This window comes from Acomys russatus, chromosome 6 (assembly GCF_903995435.1).
Source record: "Acomys russatus chromosome 6, mAcoRus1.1, whole genome shotgun sequence".
Taxonomy (NCBI): domain Eukaryota; kingdom Metazoa; phylum Chordata; class Mammalia; order Rodentia; family Muridae; genus Acomys; species Acomys russatus.
In genome coordinates, this window is record NC_067142.1 from 38067300 (window position 1) to 38090303 (window position 23004).

Genomic DNA, 23004 nt, shown 5'->3' on the forward strand with positions numbered 1-23004 from the left:
TTGTTTTATAACAACAGCATTGTCTTGTGTTTCCTTAAATGCCTGAAATGATAGAATGCCATGTTTCCGTTCCAGGGCTTGCCACTCCTGATGCCTCACACCACAGTGTTCTTTGCAGATGTACTGCAATTAGAAACCTATCCTATCTTGTATGTAGCTTATAAAAGAGGCTTCAACTCTGGAAACTGTACAGCAAATTCCACTGGGATTCAGCTAAGTAAAGCTATTGACTTTTTAGGTAATGAAAATCACAAGAATTGTGTGCTTTGGTTTCTCTGTTATGAAGGTTTATCCTATTTGAAGTATCAAAAGCCTATGTACTATGTAAGTCAATATTACAGTGGTCTTCAACCAAAGTTCACAGATACTGTCGGCTGGAGTTTGTGTGCCTAGGAGCAGTTTGCCAGAAGTTAGCCTGGGCTAGGCACTGCAGAGGTAGACGCTCTGAAAGCTGGTGCCCTGCACCCATCTCAAATGTCCTCAGTCTTCTAGTCTACACCAGACAATAAATCTGCAGTTGCCCAGACTGAAGACTGCGGTACATCATAGGAAAGTGTGTTGGATCTTCCAACTCTGCTTCACGTGCCTTTTCCTCTTCCCGCTCACAAAATTAGTGTTCTTTCCCTCTCCTTTAAAAAAAAAAAATATGCCTGTTTCAAATTTGTATTATTTTTTTCAGATGTCTAATTTCAGCTACGCTCTTTCTCTCTTTGGTCTCTCCCACACTTCACATACCAGACAAATAGTTAAAAGTCTGCAAAACCAGGCAAACTTCCAAAGTATTTCAAAATGAAACTGCCCTCTAGGTGACAGAACAGAAAAAGAAGGCAAAGCTTTCAGTACCAAGATCTCAACGCTCTGGCTGCAAATGTGTTGGAAAATCCATTCAGATTGCTAACGCCATGGACAAGAGTTTGATGAGGCGTAAGCATCCATGGGATTGACAAAACCAGCATGATCCATGACCAAAGTAGTCCACTTGTCATGGTGCATTCTGGGTGCATTGTTAGGAAGCTGGTACCTATCCTTTAAACTCCTTTTTCCTTCTTTAGCATTCAGGAAGTGAGAGTGTTTGAGAAAACATTCAAAATTCTGAGAATAAATATAACTGAGATTTGTTTTAAATGTCTGTCATTCGTAAAACTTACATCCTTTATATGGGGTTTATTTGTATGTAATAAAAATTTCATAGGAATTTTTTCTGGAAAGTATTCTATATGCTAATTTGTTTAACATGTGCTTTGGCTATACAGCTGCATAAGAGTAGCTTTACAAAATTCTTTCTTCAAGTATTCCCTTTAATGGGGAAAGGAAACCTCATCCCTAAATATTTGCTCCTCTTTCTCATTGATCCTTTGTTTCTGATACCATGTGCAGCCTGAACTACACGAAGAACAGAATGTCAGCGTTCAGATTATATGCATAAACTTCAATAAATTCGCTCATTGCATAGTGAACATGTAAACTCACAGAGAATCTATAAACGTTACCCTAGAGTCTAAAAGAGGTTGCTGAAATTTTACATAATAACTTATTCTGATGTTCTATTTTTGTTATGATTTGGGCTCACTATTTGATTTTCATCCACGTGTCAACTAAATATAGTAAGTGAAAATAAGCCATAAAAAGTTAAAGTCAAAAAAAAAAAATAATCTCACCTCATTCTCTAGTCTGGATTTCTTTTTCCTGGGCACAACAAGCTGCAAGTGTACTGTAGTGCCTCTTTAAGATAGTGTTATAAATTAATTTCAACAATGTGTGCTTAACATAAAGTTAACTATGTTTGCATCAAATAAAATGTTTATTAATGAAAGCTATTTATCATACAGGAAACAGCAAAGTCATTGTTACAGAGGTGACAGATGCAAAAGTGCATGCAGAGCCTTCTGGTTAAAAAGGAAGTATAGACAATAATGCTAAAATTACTGAGTTTGATCCCTACTCTCTCATTAATGAGTAAAAGGTATTCTTTGAATTTACAATTGGAAAATGCCATTAACAGATAAGACTGATACACATTAGCAAGCAGATGAAATGGATGTTTTTGGATTTTATTTTACAGCTATTGTGCTTGACAAATGTGTGGAATTATTTCGATAATAATTTTCTCCAAATGTGGGGAGGGCATATTACTGCCAGGTTGCTCTGGTTTTAAACATGGTTTATCTCGCTCTCTTGTTAAACCACATGAGGCTAAGCCTTCATTTGTGTCAGACATCATAAAGAACAGAGGTTTTGCTACCATTCAATAAGTGACACTTAAGTCTCACTCTCTCTCTCTCTCTCTCTCTCTCTCTCTCTCTCTCTCTCTCTCTCTTTTGGTTCAATAAACTTTTAAATGTATGATTATCATAACCTAATAGTGTCTTTGTCTTCACTGCAGTGGATTTCCGATCAAACTTTTCCCCTTCTTTTAATACTTTAGGGAATTTTCAAACGTCGGGATGTTTGGCTGTAATGCCCCAAGATTTGTTCTCCCTGAAAAAAAATCATAGTGACAATTTATTAACTACAGAGCAACTTGGCTTTTAGGGGTCTGCAATTTCTATTTAGATTTACAAATATCCACTTGTGCTCAATAGACCTGCTATTAAATCTTAATCATCTTTAAGGTTTCTTTTCATGCAACTCTAGATATGCTCATTTATTTTTATTCTAAAAATTGAACTGAGTCAAATCAGTGGGGCATTACTTTTATTATAAACAAGAATATTTAAGGGTAACTCAAGACTGAATCACATTTTATATACAATGGTGTGTGCATTTAATATGAATCAGAATTTTGGAAACCTAAGAACTATTTGTTTGAATTCTTTTAATTGCACAGCTATTTCTTAGCTTTTACACATAGATATTGAAAACATACTAATACAAGTAAAACTTAAACAAAACTGATTGGAAATAAAACTCCTTAGATTCAAAATGGTTTATTCACACAAATTTAATAGGATATATCACAATTGTTTGGTCCATAAATATTTAGGGGAAATAGTTTCTATACAATGCATTTATCAATAAACAAAGAAACATGGACAATTTTGCTAGACCACTTACTGTACTATAAACACGAAGCTCAATATATAAGATTATTGAATTTATCAACTATATTTGAAAGAGTGCACAACTGCTTTCTATGACATGTTTGTCCCCTCTAACAGGATACACCATAAAAAGAGTCTCAGAAATAAGAGGTAAAACAGTACAAAACTAGTGAGGTGTCAAAAGGGCTTAAAACAGTTAATTTAACAAACAACACATATATCCTGATTTTTCACAAACTTACTTCCAAGTTATATCATAAGGCACATAGGAGAATTGAGTTATAATTAGTCTACTTAATAAAGTAGGTCTGTAGTACCATATATTGTTCTGTCAAAGAACAACCTTTATAAGTATCGATATTTTACCTGTAAAAGTGTGTTAATAAGATCTCAGCCTTACCAAGGTTGTTTGGTCTGGTTAGTGGTAAATGCCCAAAATGTAAGAGAAATATGAAAAGTCAAGATTTAAGCTCCATAGAAGATGACCACGCTTGCGAAATATATAATGGCGATCACACTTTTCTTCTGTTACAGTGTTAACTTCTCTTCCATCATCTTTTTTTTTTTAAAAATAAGCTACTTTCTGTGCTAATTTTCTAAAGACCCTGAGCAAAAGTTACAATAATGCACTTTAATGTGGGCAGTGAACTGTCGATATGTAACCACACATTTATACAGCCAGAAGGGCACCTTTAAATTCTATTAAATAGCCACTTCGACCACCAGAGGAGATTTAAGGGGTGCAAAAAAGTGGACAGCATGTGCAAAGTTATTCTTAACAGTTCAGTAAAGCAAGACATAGATCTTGACTTCTTTTTTTATTATTATTATTATTTTAGGAAATCCACAATCTAGTTGGTTTTCTTAACGACAACAGAAGCAGATAGATGAACATTCACCACTGCCCAGACCATTTAAGATTTCACCTTAAATTAAAAGAAAAAATGCTACTGTAAACTAGGAAATATATTCAGCTCTGCATCCACAAGGCTTCTGAGTTTATCTACTTTAAGAGTCATAACTTCACATCTGTAACGTTAAAAAGGTTTTATACATAAATCAACCCGTGACAAAATAAAATAAAGAAAACCCAAATAATTCCCATGGTTGGTATCCGTTAAGTAAGTTGGCTTTTTTTTAAAAATTAAGAAAAGAAACTATGTAGAATGCCAGATACAATATTATGGTACAGCTGAAGCCAATTAATTAAATTATGCCAATTATTTTTACTTCTTAAAAAATTATATTTTGCTTATTTCCATATCTCTAGGAAACACTCTTAAAGTAGAAAGAATAGCTTCAGAGGCTGGCTGAGTTTTCTTTTTTTCTTTCTTTTTAATGCTTTAGGAGGTCAAATAAATAGAATTTCATATTCTAAATGGAATTTTCACAGATACACAGGGAGTTTAAGTTTGTTTGTTCGTTTGTTTGTTTGGAAAACAGTAAAAAGCTGGGGGGCAGTTGTATAATCCTAACACCAGGAGAAGTTAGAATCCTGAGTTAGACTTCCCACCCAGTTAATCATTACTATTTAAAATTGATATTAACGTTTTTGTTTAATCATATCCCTCACTCAAATTAATAGTTCAAATTTAAAAAGCCAGGAATAATACATTTGTTTTTAAATTTTTAATATGAAATTTTCTAATTGCAATATTAAAAAAAAACTAATTGTCTGGTTCATTAATGACCTGATCACAGAAACAGGAATATAATTTGCCCATCATAACACCATTCTTTTTTTTTCCCCCCCTTCGAGATTCTGGAAATAAGTAACATACAATTTTAAGAGGCACTTATTAGAATGATTGAAAATCTCCCCTTACCAACTGAAAAAAAAAACTGATTAAAGAAAAAAGATCAAATACATCTTGTAGACAAAATACGTTCACTTAAAAGCGACAAGACTGTAAACTCTTAGCCAAGTGGTGTAGATGCTACACACCAAGCTGCTATTTTATTCCCCAAATATCTTGTGGGTTAGAAGAAGAAGGGAAAAAAAAGTCTTGTAAATAATAAAATAATATTAGAATAATAATAAAAGAGGAAGAATCCTTAAAAAAAAAAACCAATGTTAGAAAAGATTCGTTAAGGTAGTTTGTGAGGGGCTTCCGGATTCGTGGCTGTCCATGTTAGAGGTCACAGTTGTCACTACAGTGACAGTGGGATTGGTCAGGTCTGTTAAAGTGGTCGCAGTGCCGGGTGGAGTGAGAGCGCCGCTGTCTGCTGAGGGCGGGGCCGGAAGCGACGTGCCGTCAGCTTTATCAACACCCCCATTCTCCTGCCGCAAAAGGTTCCTTCTGAATTTGGCTCTTGCGTTTTGGAACCAAACCTGCAAACCAATCCCAATTGATTTCTTTATCGATTTTTTTTTTAAGTTTTTTTTCTCTCTTCCTTTTTTCTTTTTTCTTTTCTTTACTTTCTTTTTTTTTCTTTTCTTTCCTCTATTTCTGCTTTTAAGTAACTTTTTTTTCTACTTCTTTCAAAATAACTCTATATATTCCTGCATTAAATGTGCCACTTGGGATAACTGATGCTGGAGCAGAAATATCACAGAAACAAAGACACGAAGGCTAGGGGGAAAACACACCATCCCTCAAAAGAATAGGGAAAAACTGGGTCACTAAAAAATGTCTCAAAGTAGGAACTACTCACTTGAAGGGAATACCAGAGTTTAAGCTGTTCACTAGTCTGATGTCTGGCAAATGCTTACCAGATAGTCAAACTGTTCCCAGCCACAGACCCCAAACATCCAGAGAGACACATGAAGGCAGAAAAATGCCTGCTATTTGTCACCAAGGAGAGGGACATCACAGGTCGCTCACAGCAACCCTGTGTAATCGTATAATTCTTACCATGAGTCTGGGGGAAGCAATTCAGCACCAGGAAGAACTCGAGGTTTTTAACTACAGCTCGGTAAAAAGGGAAAATTCTTCCTCTAACCACTTGTTCAGATTATCAGCCTTACTTTGGACTGTTTCCGAGCTAGGAGCAGACCGTAATGTATGAATGGGCTGCTAAGAATTTGTGGACATGGGACAGCAGATACTTGGAAAATAGGACACTAAAGCCAGTGTGAATGAACATCTCTAATGGCAATGCTCGTTTAAATAAAGCCAATCCCATTTATACAGCAGTGAGTCCTTGGAGCCCACCTCTCCTTCTGTAGGGAGAATGTGAGTCCCGGATGCCTCCTTGAGTGCCTGCCAGGAAGCCCCTGTAGGAAGGTAACTAAGAAAGGAGACCACTAGGTAACAGAATAGGAAATAGCCACATCCGGGTGATTCGGGTGATTCGGGAAGAGAACTAGTCACTGTCAAGGGGAAGGGGGTAGATACGCACAAAGCCAATGATGGATGCGTCTTACCTGCAAAACTCTTTTGGTCAGGCCTGTTTTTTGAGCGAGCTGTTTGAGGTCCTTGGCATCTGGGTTGTGGTTGATGGCAAAGTAGGATTTCATGGTCCGGAGCTGGTGGTGCTTGAAGGAAGTTCGCATGCGTTTGGTCTTCTGCGAAGGTGGGTAAGGCTGCTGGTCCCGGTCCAAGTGGTCTGCCTCGTTCTCGTTACAACCTGTTGCAGAAACAATGAACAGACAACTGCTCAGTGGGAACTCCCACATTGGCTTAAGGGATGCAGGGTGTGTGTGGTGTGGTACGTCTGTCTTCATAAAGCACGAGGCTGTGAGCCCATTGGTGAGTGGTATTTAAACAAGAAGACAGTGGCTAGGCAGCTAACCTAGGCTATCTGGACACAGCTGGTTGACATAATAGGAAATATGAGCTTATGAGCTAAATCCTTTCCTCTGTTTGATGTTTAGTAGAAAAACCTCAGGGAAAGGTAGGAAGTAAGTGTAAGAACAACCTCAGAAAAAGAAAAAGAAAAAAGAAGAACCCCTTTTGTAATGGCTTATGTGGGTCTGCACCGAGGTGTCGAGATTCACACGGTTATGTTTTGTTTTGTTTTCACACACGGTTTCTTGAGACAACATTTTTGCTCCCTGTGTCTTGACTCCCAGGTACTGTGAGAAGGCCCTGCTCTTTATCATGGCGAACATGGCAAATGTACATTTCAGGTCTCAGGTTTCACATTACCTAACAGCATGCACACACGTGAGCGCATGCACACACACACACACACACACACACACACACACACACACACACATGAAGCTAAGGAATAATCTAAACCATGTTTTTATATTCATGGAGCTTTCCTCACCAGAAAAAAAAAGAACATAGTTGGAAAAATGAACAGACATGAGAAAAATGACATTTTTTAATGTCTTAGAGAACCATAAAAGCATTGTATTTGAAGGGTTTTAGCTACAACTGGCCAGCTTGGGTTGTGCCAGGAAGAAAACGCTTTTCCCTTGGAGTCATTCTAATAAATATTTCTGAAAAAAAAAAAAATGAGTACAGCCTTGTCATTCACTCAGGCCGGAAGCGTTCCCCACTGCGCGCTGAGACAGACTGTGGCTTTCTGTCCAGCTTGGTCCCCTGTCTTCTGGATGTGTGTGTGAATCTGGTCTAAGTGGAGCCACTGACTGGCCTGGCAGGAAAAGTGCAGAATCTTCTCTGCTCCTGGAAAACTCTCCTTGACACCCGGGCCAAAATACGTCAGACTTTAAAACCAGGGTGAAAGTCCTCATCCTCAGGATGCAAAAGTTCATCACACTTAAAGCCTTTACCTCGTTCTGCACAAGACATATGCCTACAGATGAAAACAGTTTACTAAATATTTACTGACTTACTCACCACTGAAAATTCAAGGACATAGCTGCCTTTGGTTTTTTAAACCCTTATTCAATATATTTATCTGATGCATTTTCACATCTGACCACCCTGTCTTTCCGTGCCTTATTTGAAAATCAAACTGATCAAGTCATTCTGAAGAAAAAGCTTAAGTCTTGAAAAAAAAAGTGAGACATCTTTTCATATAACCCCTCTCCTTCTGCTTTTAAAATGTTATCTGCCTGCTAGGCTCTGGTTAGAATTTCTTTCAGATGTAGCTAGCAAATCAGTATGTGTATATACACCTATGTACTCAGAAATCAGCATATTTACAGTTTTGCAGCCATCAACTGGGAAGTCTGCTTCATATAAAGCTCATCTGGTGAGAAACTATCTCAAAAATAATAAAATGAATTGTGAACTTCTGTGTGTCCTAAAACACAAAAATGGGGAGGGGGTCATGAGGAGCGCAGTCATGCAGAAGAGCGGGTAGGTGTTCGTGAGTTCTCTGAGAGAAAGACTGCCTCATAGTCTCCTTTGGATTCCCCAAGTCAAAAACAAGGCTATGGACTCAACAAGTGGGAAATTATAGGTGCATGTTAATACAAAGTCAAATCAAATTGAGATGGTGTTCAAACCAGATATACGCTGCCAGACTTTGAGCTTAGGCTGTTTAGGCTGCCCAGAATGGGAACACATACCCAGAGATAACAGAGAGAATGTATTTTACATTTTACCCTATTTTATCCCAGTGGGGATATGTCAACTTCAAATAATCTGCACAATTGCACTCTCAGATCCTCCAATGGATGAAACAGCATCTTGTGACTGTAAACTGAGCCATATTTCACAGCCAGATTACAAATATGCCTTCAGCAAATGGTCCAAGAGGTGCATTCCGGTCACTGGAGGCTTCTTCAAGTGAGATATCATGACCAGCCTGTGAGAGCAACTTTTCCTGAACAACACATCAACTGTGCCAAGAGCATCAACTTGATGTTTAAATAACGCACTTACTTATTCCACCTCTCCCAGGATAACATTTTCTAGGAATGAATATGATTCCCAACTTAGCTATCTAGCTATTCATCATTTGAAATGAATCTAAGGGAAAAAAATAATCAAAATAAGAGTTGAGGAAATTGCTTCTCTAACTTTGTACTTTCTGTTTGGTTTTGCTAATTGCAAACTCAGGATAGCATGTTTAATGCATTAGAAAGAATTACTGGGTTTGCTGCCACATACCAACTCAGTATGTAAGAACATGGCTCTCAGGTCTTTCTTACAATATATGATTTTCACGTGCCTATGTTTGTCCCTAAATCATGCAACTTGATAGAGAAATCTATTACTGCCACAAGAGAAGTCAGCTTATGCCAAATTGTTTGTGTTTAGTGACAAAAAGTTTTATGTAAATTACTGTGTTTCTCCCATTTCTAAGCTTTATGGCTATTTCCCCCTAAATTATAAGAGCAAATAGCTCTCTTTGAATTGCTTCAAATCTTCACCTGCAACTACACATCTGTTGTTAATGAAGTTAAGGAGAAGAGCTAAATGTTTTACATTTGGTTGCTTGGGAGATGGTCACCTATCTAAAATGAGTTTCTGCTCTGAGAGGTTCAGAACCTTCTGAGAATTAACTAATTCCTGGGAGACCACTAGGGGTCACTGCCAGGCTAATTTAACAATGTGAAATCTTGCACATTTAGAGGAGAAAAAGAAAACAAAACAAAACTCTAGAGGGAGGTTTTTGAGAAGTAGTAAAACTGCAGTTTCTTCGTTAATGGTCAGTTACAAGTAGGACCTACCTACCCTAGGCTGAATCCTTTCACCTCTGGAGGGCTTTATTGCAATCCAACATTTCAGATAAGCCATCTATGCTTCTTCCGAAAATATCAGCATGAAATTTTTGATTAGTATGTACAAAGAGGTAGGAACTAAACTACTGAACTCTCATTGGAAGGTGCTTACCCTGAGAAAGCACTGCTGTGTGCCAAGTTTCACAGGAGGTCTGACAGTCCCTGGGTCAGGAGCATGTTTTGTGTATGTGTGTGAAGGAAAAAGAAAACTCATTGTATGAATGTACTTGGATCTCATTAACGCTGTTCTCTATGAAGCTTTACGTTTCAACAGAAATGGCAATAGAAAATGCAGCAAATGCTAAAACCTTAAAAATGTAGGTGACTTGTATGTTTTATACTTTGATGTGTCTTAACCTTGCTGACTGACCCACACACCCCTGCTTCATAGCACTGCGTGGAAAGCTAACATTAGAATCACCAACACTTTCTGTAAAAGAAGGTGATTTGGGTTCGATTCCTTAAAACCGATTCTTGCAGATTCTCCTCATCTAATCTGAAAGAAGTGTGCACGATCTGCTCATGCCTCTGGCAACGTCCAGGAGAGGGAGTGCACATTAGGAAGTGTGGGCCACTTTCCTCTTCCAGGGACAGGACAATTTACTCAAAGACTGAGCAGCACTAAGGGGCAAACTATGAGTCTAAGCAGTTTTTTCCCCCTACTCCATTTGTCTTCAGAAAAGTAAAAACTAAGTGAAGCTAAATTCTATTATTCTGAAAGCTTCTCAGATCTGTCTAACATAAGAAGATCCAAGGCAAAACCAAATGTAGCTAATCGGATTAAATAAAACAAGCAAATAGCTGAGCCTGTTCCCAATGTGACTAGAAATCCACACCCCTCTGGATTTCACTGTGTGCAGATACCATTCTCTCCCTGCTAGTCCCCGCTACTATATAGTTCCTATACAACCCTCCCTCCTTTTCTCTTTCCCTTCTCTTCCCCTTCCCTCCTCCTCCTCTCCTTCTCTCCTTTCCAGTCACAGTAGAATAGGCAGGTCGTGGTGAGTAGCTGGAAATTCCAATGCCATCTTCTATTAACAAAGAACAATTAGTGTCCTGTCTGCCTGCCTTGTCTTGAGTACCACGCATCAAAGAATATGGACTGTGCACTGGATAACTGGGCCCTAGGCAAAACCCTGCCCCAGCCTAGCAGGGGCCCTGGGGCCAAGGTACAAGCAAGCAAAGCCGCTGAAGCATTTGTCCAATCCCTGAGCTGCCATTAGCCTCTTTGTTGGTCCCTTTCCCTTGGTCCAGCCACTGCCTAGGTGTGACCTCGCTAGAGACAGATGAGGCTTCCTTGGACTATGTACGTGTTCCCTTTCTCTCTGAGATGCTATCTCTTTGTGTCATCCCAGAATGGATTTCTCTACATTGGGAAGAGAATCCTGGAAAACAATCCCACATAAGCACGTTAGGAGCATCATCCTCTACGAGACACCTGAGAACTGAGGAGTCAGAGAAGGACTCTCAGTTCAGATGTTCATAGTGTCTGTGACCTGGGCCAGATAGCCTGAGCTATACAAGTCACATGGCAACACCAGACACTGAAAGCTGGAAGATGCTAAGAAATAGATACCCATTGGGCCACTTCCAGTAGCCCAAGTGCCCTGTGTGCTGAGTTCCCAAATAGGTGTGGCTCAAAGCATGGAAAATCAAAGCAGTCAAATTCCTTTGGCTCCCCAAAACCAGTCGGGACTTTTCTAGAACCCCCTTGTCCCTCTGTGCTTACTCTGAGTAAAAGCTCAGGTCTTTAAGGTCTGCCCACATCCTGACCTTGAGGATGGTAGGTGGGGATAGGCTATGAACAATAAACCTCACTTGAGTGTGAGGCAGCTTGATAGCTAATAGCTGTATCCCCCAAAGCGAGGAAGTCTTTGGGAACTGTTGCCTGTACTTTGTTTTGGGTTGGGAGAAGGCTGGCAGTGGGGGAGAGCAGACAAACAGCCTGAGATAACCCTCAGCCATCCCAGTGGATTTGGCCAGGAGATTGGGCTGGTTATCTGAGGTCTAGATGACCAGCCATCTATCAGGCAGGGAGTGAAGAGGTTAGGTGAATACCAGAGGCTACAGAGGCACAGCTGGTCAGCTGTGCAAAGTGAGGCCCCTCACCCCCACCCTACAGTTGCTCTTTGCCAAGATCAGACATTCAGCTTTTCAATACCCTTGCCAACTATGTTGCTGATTAACTTTGGGCTGGTGACCACAGCCTCTGCCCCCTCTAGACAGAGTGGAGCTGGGCTCTGAAGTCTTTCTTTTCCCCCCATTAACTATTTAGGAAAACCTCCTCCAGGATCTATAATTTGGCTCCAACAAAGGAATTGCCCTGGGGCTGTTTTACTCCAACTGAGAGCCAGAAACTAATGGGCTCATTAACTAATAGGCAACAAGGATTTGGCTTTGCCTGTTTAGGGGAAGTCAGTTCAACCCCATGGTTATCCCTCCCCTGCTCCCCCACCCCCCAGCTTATGAACCAATAGCCCATCCTCTCTCTCCTCCATCCTGTCTGCTTCTTTCTCTTCCTAGGACTGAGAGGGGAGTGTGGTGAAAGCGAAGCACTGTCTTGGCCACCTGGTCATGGAGCGGAACCAGCACTGCCAAATTCTCCCCCAGCAGCGTGAGAACTGAGATGTTGGGGTGAGTATGGTTAGGGACCCACCTGAGTTGTAATTCACGATGTCCACTCCCAGAGCTGGGCTCTTCCGCTTCCGAGGCCGCCCCTTCTGCACTGTGCCTGTGCCATTGAAGTAAGGCAAGGCCAAGCCACCGCTCTTGGCCGCCAGCTCGGTGTAGCTCAGCTGAGGTGGATATTCCCCTTGCAAAAGGGTCTCGAAGTGTGCGCGGCAGTACACCAGGCTGTCCTTCATACCGAAATGGTCGCCCGTGGTCAAGGTCTTGTTGCAAGTGGAGCAAGTAAAGCAGCTTAAGTGATAGACAGAGTCTCGGGCACGCATGACCATCTCAGAGGCAGAAATGCCAAGGTGGCAGCGGGCACATCTCTGCACAGAGAACCTTCTGGAAGCAAAAAGGAGGGTCAGGGAGCCAGCTGGTATAAGGAAGACCTATCTCCCACTCGCAGCAGCACCCAGGCTTAGTCTCCAGGGGCCAAAGACTAACTTGGAAGTGCTAGCCTCGCCGAGGACCACTTTGGATATGAGCTTTATTTGCTCAGTGACCTACTCTGGTTCTGGTGACCCAAGACAAAAGCATCCTTACATTAAAGTCCGAAGAGCCAGGAACTAAGCTTCAATGTATTTTTTCTTTTTTAAGCCAACAAACAAAACTCTGAACTGGCCTACTTACAGCTCTTTTGAAAGAATATTAAATGGCAATGCAAAATGAAAATACGGGGTCTTATCAATGACCAAATAGTAACACTCCTGGCAATCCCAGAAAATGGTAATTCCACAAAAGAAAAGTTATTCTTTTAGCACCCTCCTGCTTTGGCTTATTGGAGAGCTAGGTCACATCCACATGCCCAAATCTCTCCCAACTTGCTGAGATATTTGTTGTTGTTTTTGTTTGCTTTGTTGATTTTTGTTGTTGTGGTTTTCATCAATCTGGGTATGCCTAGCCATTGGGGGGGGGGGGAGTGGTCTCTGACTTTTCATTGTCATTGACCTGGTTTCTGCTGCCTGGGCCAACAGTGGGGGAAGTTGACCAATTCATATTAAGGGAGACCAACAAAACAACACAGCAACAGCAACAACAAATCTTGTCTTAATCGCCTGAGACACGTACATTTCCTCTTCTTCCAGACTTCTCCAGCAGAGCGTTAAGAGCTGGTAACCCTGATGTAGCTCTCTACACCCTGGGATCCCTCTCGCCCACCATGACCAATGGAGTATGCACATATGTAATGACTTTCCCCTATCTCAGAAACAAAACAAACAAACAAAAAAAACTATACCCTGACCCGGCCCCCCCCCCAAAAAAAATGGGGACAGAGAGGTGACTCCGAATTCTCGCAGGTGGCTCTACTAGGTGTACGGATAAGAGGGGTATGTGAATGGGAGGGGGCGCGAGGGAGGGAGTACCTGTAGTAATCCTCCTTGCAGTAAATGCTACCGTCCTTGGCAAAGCAGGTGAGTTCAGACTCCAGGGCCAGCTTACATTCACAGCACTTCAGGCACCTAAGGTGCCACTGCTTGTCTACAGCCAGCAGATAGTACCTGTCTGAGATCTTGCCCCCGCAGCCGGCGCACAGAGCGGGCTTCTCCGGGCTCAGCGGAGGCATACCCTGTGAAACAAGCACGAGGCAAGGCTGAAGGGGGCTCCAGGGCCGTTGTCACACAACCCGGGTCCGCTTTGGCAGAACGAATCCCTAGCGCAGAAGGCAGCGCGTCGATGCCAGGGGCCACAGCACACAAAAGCAAAAGTGGAGGAAACAGTTGCCATCTCTCTCTTTTTAACAACTAGTTCCCTTCCTTAGCCTCCCGATCCTCCTGGCCCCGTGATCCTAAAAGTATCTTGACAACTTGGGCTTGCTTAGAGCCTAGTGAATGTTTTAATACGCGGCCCAGAAGCAGATCAACTAGGGCTAAAAATTTGTGACTTTCAAACAATACACAAGATAAAACAACAGAAACTATTAGTGAAAATAGAACGAATTCTCAAATACACGGGTTTTTTACATAAACAATTCTATTTTTATAGGCGGAATAATTGGCCGGCATTATTGTAATTCAGACGTGCTTAGCAGATCTTGCTGTTCTCTTAGTTCAAGGCCGTCGCCCTGACCCTGGTAAGGAAGAAAAGTGTCTGTCCTGAAGGAAGCATTCTTTTCTGTACACTCGCTCTTTTCTCTAGCCGGTATAAACTGCACAAATATTTCTCTTGAAATTTCGGTTCAAAAACTAAGATCCAGGTTCCAAATGAGGCTAGCCAAGGCGGCAAAATTCACTCTGAGGCTCCCAGTCGAATTTGGGCGTTGCTTTTTTTTTTTTTTTTTTTTTTTTTTTTAATAAAACAGCCACGAAAGATGAAAAGAAGTTCATCGCTGCTGTACCCTTTCTTTCCTCAGACTAGCAGAAATAATCCGGGCTTCCCCGACTACGTTTTGGCCTCATGGGAAGGTTAAGTTTCGCCCTTTACTCGGATTCTCACCAAATTAATGGTGCAAATGGCGATAGTGGGCTATTTATCGAGACCCAAAACCTCGCTGACTGGCTAGAGCTGTCTTTGGTCAGTTTGAGCTGTGGTCTCCGCTGTGATACCAAGGGTCTACACATCACTGTTCATCCGGAATCATTTCCCGCAGACTTCCGTAGTTTTCTTTCTCCAGTCCGTAAGTGGAAAGAGGAAATGCTTAGGTTACTAGTAATTTCACGAAGAACATAACTGCCATTACGAATAGTAACAGCGGACGCAGTTGATTGCTTCTCTTAGGATTGTAGAGTACGTGTTATTTATTGCTTTTAGACTAGGGGCAGCTCCTTCTTATTTTTATTTGATTTCTCGCTACACACGACACCCGCCGGGTACGGAAGAGAAACACAATTTTGTCACCAGGGTAGCTGAGCGGGCACGTCATAGCCCCTTACAATCTCTGTTTTCGGGTGCTGAACTACAAGTGGGAAACGGACCAGCGCGTCAGGGTCCGAAGGTCTGGTCTTCCATCCCAAAGACTGGGGGGGTCTCATGGTTCCTTGTCCCAGACGCCAAGTTCGCAAGCGCCCCCCTAGTACCTGCATCAAGGTCTGCCCGCAGCGCAGCGCAGCGGATTCCACCGAGGTGCCGGAGACTGAAGTTTGGGGCTGGAAAGGAGCACGCCGGCTCCTTCCAAGGCCCCCTGCCCTGCCGGCTGGCGATCAGCTACTATACAAAGGCTTGGGAACCCAGGACTGCGGCAAGCAAGACACCTCGATTCGGAAGGGAACCTCGCCTAGCAAGAACACCTCAGGAGAAAACCTAGAGAGCATTTCTAGACAGACGTCCCTAGGACCCTCCATCCCCAACCTGAGCTGCCGGGAGACTAACAGTAATCCCTTGCGCTACGCCAGGGCCAGTCCTTACCGCGTCGCGGCCGTTGAGCTGAGTGCCTTTGGCCAAGCGGGCCTCGGTCTTGGATCTGCGCTCCATCTCCTCCATGATACCTTGGATGTGGCCTCCGGAGATTCCGTGGAAGAGCATGGCTGGGGGGCGGAAAGGACAGGAATTGTTTTCGGCTCGGCACCCCACTATTTCCATAAACACACGCCTGGGGCTCTCAGTTCATTCGACTGAAGAAGCAAAAGTGACCGCACAGATCTGCGCGGTGGAGAAGCGTACTGTGCGTGGAGACAGGGACAAGAGAGAAAAGAAGAAAACGACAGACTACAGAATAGATCTACTTAAGAAGGAAAAGATCCGGGCCAAAAAAAAAAAAAAAAAAAAAAAGTCGACGAGGAAAGTGGGAGGGGGATGGTTGTCCAGCGTTTCCCAGAAGGAGATGTGCAGAAAACAAACAAACGCGGACGGAAGGAAAAGCAGGCGAATCTTACTGCAGTGAGAGATCAAGTTACTAATGAAAAACAACTGCCGCTAGGTGGGGAGGGGGGGGAACGACAAAATGTAAGAAAGAAAGGAAAATAGTTTTAAACACAAAGAAAGAAAACGAAGTGCTATATTCAGCGGTCCCTGGCTGCCTGCAAGTTCCCAGTGCCTGTAGGTTGAGTTGGGGACTGCTCCTGCCAGAGCTGTGTCCAATTTGTTAAGAGACTAAAGCCAGCCCATTTTTGATAATTTAGTAGGAGGAGTCCTCTCCCTGGAGCTGCCAGGGATTTTTATTCAGACAACAAAGACCTGTCATACCTCCTCTCAACCCCCTGGTGATGGGCAAGCAGGGACAAACATTACAAAGGGGTGGGGGACTGGGGAGGGGAGGCAGAAGGAGTCCTTTACCCCCACCCCACACGCGCGCCTGCACACACACACACACACACACACACACACACACACTCAAGAACACATCCTTCCAACAGTTCTCAACAGTCTTGTTTTAAAGGGGTAAAGGAGCTCCTATTGTCCGCGTCCTGCACTCAGCGGGAGGCAGGGACAGCCTAAGTTGATCCTAGTTCACCCGACCCCCAGACGGGGTTGCACAGAAGAAGCTGCAAACCTTGAGTTTTCTTCTCGTCCACAAACTTTTTTTAAAAAAATACCCAGTTTACAAAGCTGTCACCAGAAATTTATTAAAAAAAAAAAAAAAAAAAACCCGCAGACTTTGAAGCACTCCGCGGAAATGGAGCTTTTAATTCGTGCCGCATTCCCTCCCGTCCCTTCTTTCTCAACTCACTTTTTAAAAGTACTCTCCTGACAGTGGTCTGCTCGCCTCACCTCCCTGGCAAGCGCCACCAGGCTCTGAGGCGTTCTCCAAAATGAAAAGGGGTGTAGGGAACCTACTATTTTTGGGTTGCTCTTTTACCTAATTCTAGATTGACGGTAAACTATTGGAGAATCTAGAGTCCCGTTTGGAATTTGTCGACTTGAGCTGGGTGAGCTGGGGATCGGACCTGGGTAGGGCCAGGCATTGCCGCTTGCATTCAGCACACTTCGGAGAGTGTGAAAGAGGCTCCGGGTGGAGGCGGGGAGGTGAGAACTAACCGGCAGGATGGCAGACTGCTCCTCACAAGAGATGGCATTGTTCTGTCGCCCACTGTTCTCGTTAGCCGGGCCCTTCTCCTCCCTCTGGACCCATTAAAGTGTGTCCACAATACTCTGATAGTGTGGGTTCACCGAAACAGCTAGAAAAGTGATAGGATCACCGTAGCTTGAGAAGGGGCGGCAGAAACTTAATCCGAAGAAGAAAGCCTAGCCGCCCACCACCACCACCACCACCCTCCGCCCCTTTCTTCTAGTCGCCAGCCTCTGTTTCCCCACTATTCGACCGCCTTGCAGAAGAACAGCGTGGCTTCTGTCTAGACACCCAGAGCGGCAGCCCCCGCAGCAGGCCGACTTCCATCCACCCAGGCAGTTCCACGTGGAATTTTAGCCCAATCTGAAAGGAAGGTTGAGAAGAAACTGGGAAAAGAGAGCAGTAGTGGAAAGAAAGAAAGGACTGAATAAAATAAGAGAGCGGGGGACTTTGGAAGGAGGGAGGGCAAAAAGAGACTTGAAAGGGGAAGGAAGGAAGTAAAAGAGGAAGGAAGCCAAGGGGTAGGAAAGCCAAGAAGGAGGAAACAACCCTTGGAGCAGCAGTCTAACTTCCTGTCCCAAAGTTTCTATTTCTGAGGCTCCTGGAGTCCTCTCTTCCATGAAACGCAAGCCTCCTCTGTTTCCTCATGCCCCCCCCCCAGGGTCAAAAATAATGTTATTTGCAGACTGGTTGCTTTTAAGGTCCTCTGGGTGCCAGAATACAGCTCATAAAACACAATTTCACACACACAAAAATGAAGCCAATCAAGAGGACTAAGTTGGAGAAACGTGCGCCTCCCCCCCATTTTGGCAGCCCTACCTGACAGCAGGATGGCTATTTACTGTAAGTAATGTAATTAGTCCCTTTGGATGCAAATCAACGAGCTCATCAAACCCACGTGCACACCAAGGGCTCCAAGGAGTGGCTGGGGCAGGGGTCCTTTCAGGGACAGCAGCAAGTCCTCTCACAAAGGGGCAGACTGCCTTGATACAAGGCAGCAGTCACACTGACTCACAGCCCAAGGAGGAGGAGAGAGAGGTAGGATCTACCCAAAGAACCAGTCAATTAGCCCAAGAAAGCTAGAAGCAAGTAAATACAGGACTGTGGTACTGCTCTACCTAGTTTCGCCCCTAAACCTTTCCCACTTTCAAATAGAAATGCTCCGCTGTTGGATTTTGGTCTGTCCATCAAGAATAGAAGAAGAAGAAGAAGAAGGAGAAGGAGAAGAAGAAGAAGAAGGAGAAGGAGAAGGAGAAGGAGAAGGAGAAGGAGGAGAAGAAGGAGAAGAAGAAAGAAAGTCATAGCTTTAGGAAGAGTGTCTAGGAAAGCCAAACCCAAATATCTTGTAAGCCTGCATTCATTCATTCATTCAATCCACTTTCTCTACACATATCATTAAATCATTCATGAGGACAGGCACAGGAGAGCATCTCCGGCAATCAGCCTCCTAGCTGAAAGCTAGCTAGAACTGTTCTTTATTATAAAACTCAGGCTATAAGTTTCAGGGCCTATGGGCACTGGCCACCTCTATAAAGAAGCCAAACTGCCAAGAATTTTCTTGCTCTGAGAGTGCAGGAAGTCTTTGGAAAGGTGGAAATGGGGGCAGGGGTCTGGTGGAGTTTGAGAGGTCCTAGTTAGCTCTGGGGGAAACAGCTCCTCAGAGCTCTAGCCCACCCTCCTCTCACAGTTCCTCAAAAAGAAGCCCTAAAGTAGTAGAGGGGTGAAATGGCCTAAGAACTAGATGTGTCACAGGGAATATACTAAGCTTTTGTCTAGGGGCCCACCTCACTTCCTCTCACTCAAAGGACTCTCAGTGGCTTAAAAAGAGAAAGATCCAGGGAGCTTAGCCAGATTAAAAAACAAACAAACAAGCAAACACACTCCTTTTAGCCAGGAAGACTGTTTCTCTTTCTCCCAGCTTCCAGCTGAACAGCTGGCACATATTCCAGGAAAGTTAGAATACTAGCAAGTTCAGTTCCAGAGGCTAAGACCTCACCTCCATCAACAGGACAGGTGCATGGTATGGGAGCTGTCTGGCAGGCATTCCCAGCAGCATCTGGAGTCTTCTTTCCAAACCCAAAGTATTTAATGATAGGTAGTGGGGCAGGTCCCTGGCCTAGAACTGCCCCTCTCCCAGCAAAGGCAATCTACTGTGCTCTTTTCTGTTCTGTGGCTAAAATCGGTAGGGTTATTGTTACAACTTTCAACAGAGTGCGAGTCTGAATTCTGATGAGACGGAGAAGATTTTAGATTTCGAGTACCAGATTATAGCGTTGTCCAGAAGGCAGAGGACACTGAAAGGCCATTGTTTGGGCTCAGGCAGTCTCACCTGGGGAAAGGTCCCTGGCTTAGTAGGCTCCTGACGGGGGCGGGGGCTAGGAGAGGAAAGGTAGAGGCGCCCTGGACTGCTCCAATAAATAACTGCATGGCTTTTGGCTTCAGAGAGAAAAATGACCCAGCAAATAAATGCTCATGTTGACCATTTTGGTGACCATGATCCAATGCTTGTATGTTTGCCCATTAGAAAGTTAGAATTCCTTCCCTTCAGACCCTAAGAATACTAATGATTGGAATGATGAAGAAACTGTCTAGATTCTGGCATGTGGAGGTATCTCAACAGCCAAGAAAAATCAGAGGTCTTATGAAGCTAGGAGCCCTGCTTTCATTGGTGGCTCTGTCAGGTCTTGGATGACAAGGCTGCCCGGCGTTAGAGGTGAGCAAATGGCCCACAAGTGCCCACAGCTTTCTCTGGACAGCCTAGACAATTCCTCCTAAGAGAAAACCTTCCCCCAAATGATGCTGGCAGGTCCAGTCTGCTTCTGCTTCAGAGAGCACCTTAGATTCAGTACAACGAGTAAAGCTTTCCTCAAGACAAATGGAAGTGAGCCTTCAGAGTTGTAGCTGTTGGAGTTGGGGGGCCTAGGAGGCGGCACCCCACTGCCACACCCGCACTGTTGCCGGCTGCTCTCTGGGTCTGTGGACTATGTAGGGTTGGAGGGGGAGAGGATGTTTTACACGCTGGTAGTACAGGAACATCTGCCTCCACAAAGGCCCATATCAACTGCTTACTATCGTCAAACCTGTGTTCTTGACTCTTGCCCTACCCCCATCCTCAACAGGGCTACCACCTAGTCTAGAATATTGTGCTTCGGAAACTTGAAGGCCTTTTACTGGAAGCTTGTGGTGCCGGTGGCCCTCAGAGGCCCCCAAGTAAACAGTAAAGTCTACGCAGCACAATGGATTAGAGACAACACAAACAAAAATATGTGTAAGATACGTTGCCATTCAAGCCCTTATAAGGTACTTGCTTCCGCGGGAGCCCCGCTGAGGGTCACAAGTCCCTCCTGCCTGTGCTTTCTGAATGCCCAGTGACACTCGGACCTGCCCAGAGCCCAGACCCCTAGACTTCAAGAAGAGCCAAGCACGCGCAGGGCCAGAGGGGAGGGGTGGGGTGGGGGTGTGTTCCGGGAAATCCTGAGGCTAAATCTTTTCTAGCCTCACAAGCGTAGCTTAATTTTAATACAAATATTCAACGAAGGCGGGCTAGATCACATATAGGGACACACACACACATACGCCACAACACACTCTCTCTCTCTCTCTCTCTCTTACGCTCTTACCTGGAACACACCACGCGGGCCCAAGAAAAATACTGAGGAACCTGGCGCGAACTCACCTGCCTCTAGGGTGGTACCGTTCAGCATTCTTACTGCAAGAGGGGTGCGTCCCACAGCGGTTGTGCTGTCAGAAAAAGAAAACCTGCTGTGTCAGCTAGACATTACAGCCCCAAGAACCTTCTCCCCTTGGTGGAGCTGGTCTCAACCTTTTGTCTGCTGAGAATTGGGGACCTCCGCGGTTATGGCCAAGCTTAGCTTTCCTTCCAGAGTTCCAGAGACTCCCCGGGCTCGACGCGCCCCCACCCCGACCCCGGGATAGGAAAGCACTCCCCACTACGAGGGACCAAACAGGATGTTACCTTAATGTCCCGGTGTCAGATGATCCTCTCAAGAATTTGATTCTTGGAGATGTGGTGGCTAGAGGTGGCGGTCAGAGGTGCTGGCCGGCCAGTCCCCACGTATCTATTAATCAAATAAATAAGCCAGCGAATGAACTGGAGTGCGCTCTCTCTCTCTCTCTCTCCTTTCCTCTCCTCTCCTCCCTCCCCTTCCTTCCCTCTCCCCTTTCTTCTTCCCCTCCCTCCTTTCTTCCCTCCCTCCTTTCTTCCCTCCCCCTTCCTTCTCTCTTCCTCTCTTCCCCTCTATCCCAAGTATTGACCTGAATCTCTCACCTCTGACCTTCAGCCTCCTCCACCTGTCTTTTATTTTCTGTTTATGCTTTCTCAAATCGGAAAAGGCGGGGGTGGGGGTAGCAGAGGGCTCAGCCTCTGGCCAGTGCCCCCGACACCAGTTCTGAGGCCACGCTCAGCCCTGCAAGCCTCTCAATAATCCGAGGAGGTGTTAATGGAAGACTTGGAGGCAAGGGAACCTCATAAAGCCAGAAGCATCCCGAGGCTTGGGCGCAGCGAGGGTGGAGGGGTGGGGAGATGGGAGCTGGAGCCCTCGCAATGCGCGCCCTGGGCTTCCGGACCCCTAGCCTGCCATTGCCTGCCTGAAGATGGTACCTAAAAAATGCTGCCGCTAGCTGGTGCCTGCTGCATAGACAGTGAATGAGTGGTAGCTCTTGGGGAAACTGGGCTAAGCTATTGATTGCTTACACCATCCCCGCCTTCCTCCCTATCCTTCGCTCAGCATCGATGCTCCGAAGCCGGGCACTGGAAACCCTGCAAGTTGGAGCGTTCTGCACTGCCTTTGTGACTGATCCAAGATGGGGCCCAAGACACCTGTCTCTTTTGGGTCCCTACTAAAGAGCAAAGGCTGAGATTAACCTTCTAGAAGGAAACCTGCGCTCAGCCCGGAGTAGACAGCTATTGCAGGGATGCTTTGGGACCCGGGACCGGCGAGGACCCTGTTACCTGGTCTCAGGCTCTGCTAGGACTGCGTAGACCCGGGTTCCCTCGAGTGACTGGGAAGTGCAGAAGAATCAGAAGCCAGACCTATGGCCAATTATTTACTCCCCACTCCCCACCCAGTGCGCCCCTTGCAGTCGGGGGTGGGGAGGCGGGGGATTAGGCTGGGCTCCCGCGCCAGTAGGGACAGAGGTGTGAGCGGAGAGATTGGCAGCTCCGGAACGCCGGTCAGCGCCGGCGCCTCCCTCCCCCACCCGTCTGCTCCCCAAAGCCCGTGCGTTCTTAGAGGCCCCTTGACTTGGCACGGGCCAAAGTCTGGAAGGGCTGAAGGCATTTGTGTGCCTCGAAGCCACCGGCAGGGAATTATGCGGGTGTGGAAACCAGCCAGTTCCACAAGCTCTCCACAGTTTGGGGGCTTTAAGGGACAGCCCAGGAATGGCAAATCCCAGCCCCCCTCCCACGCGTGCTCACTCTGCGCACCCCACACTGCAGAACGTCTCCCTGGGGACTACGCCTCGGGTTCTACTAGCCTTAGTGAACTAGTCCCTTTAGCCAACCCGCATTTGCCAGGCTCACCCGATCTATTTAGCTAATTTTTTCTATTGTACCCTCCTGGAGGAGGACGAGACTCTGGCATTCAGCTTTTATGCTTACCTTTAACTAGGAACTCTTAGCTGTTCTGGAGTTCTATGCGGCATCTTTTAACTTCTTTGGGTAACGGTTTCAGGTATTTGATAAGGATATATGGGCGCGCGCGCTCACACACACACACACACACACACACACACACACACAC

At 44.8% G+C, this 23004-nt stretch overlaps 1 protein-coding gene across 5 annotated transcripts; it reads right to left on the minus strand.

Annotated features, from left to right (window-relative positions):
* Positions 1 to 1647: 1647 nt before the first annotated feature.
* Positions 1648 to 21081, minus strand: Lhx9 (LIM homeobox 9). Of its 5 annotated transcripts, none has more exons than XM_051147511.1 (6): positions 20919 to 21081; positions 15643 to 15761; positions 13665 to 13867; positions 12287 to 12642; positions 6409 to 6611; positions 1648 to 2478 (listed from the first exon to the last, which is right to left on the minus strand). In XM_051147511.1, exons 1-6 carry the CDS (start codon positions 20944 to 20946, stop codon positions 2422 to 2424), a joined length of 966 nt encoding a protein of 321 aa, XP_051003468.1. In that variant the 5' UTR covers positions 20947 to 21081; the 3' UTR covers positions 1648 to 2421. The 5 variants fall into 5 exon arrangements, with proteins under 5 accessions (XP_051003468.1, XP_051003467.1, XP_051003465.1 ...); XM_051147509.1 differs by lacking the exon at positions 1648 to 2478 and adding an exon at positions 4844 to 5373; XM_051147510.1 differs by lacking the exon at positions 20919 to 21081 and having other exon boundaries at positions 15643 to 15949.
* Between the last annotated feature and the right edge of the window lie 1923 nt (positions 21082 to 23004).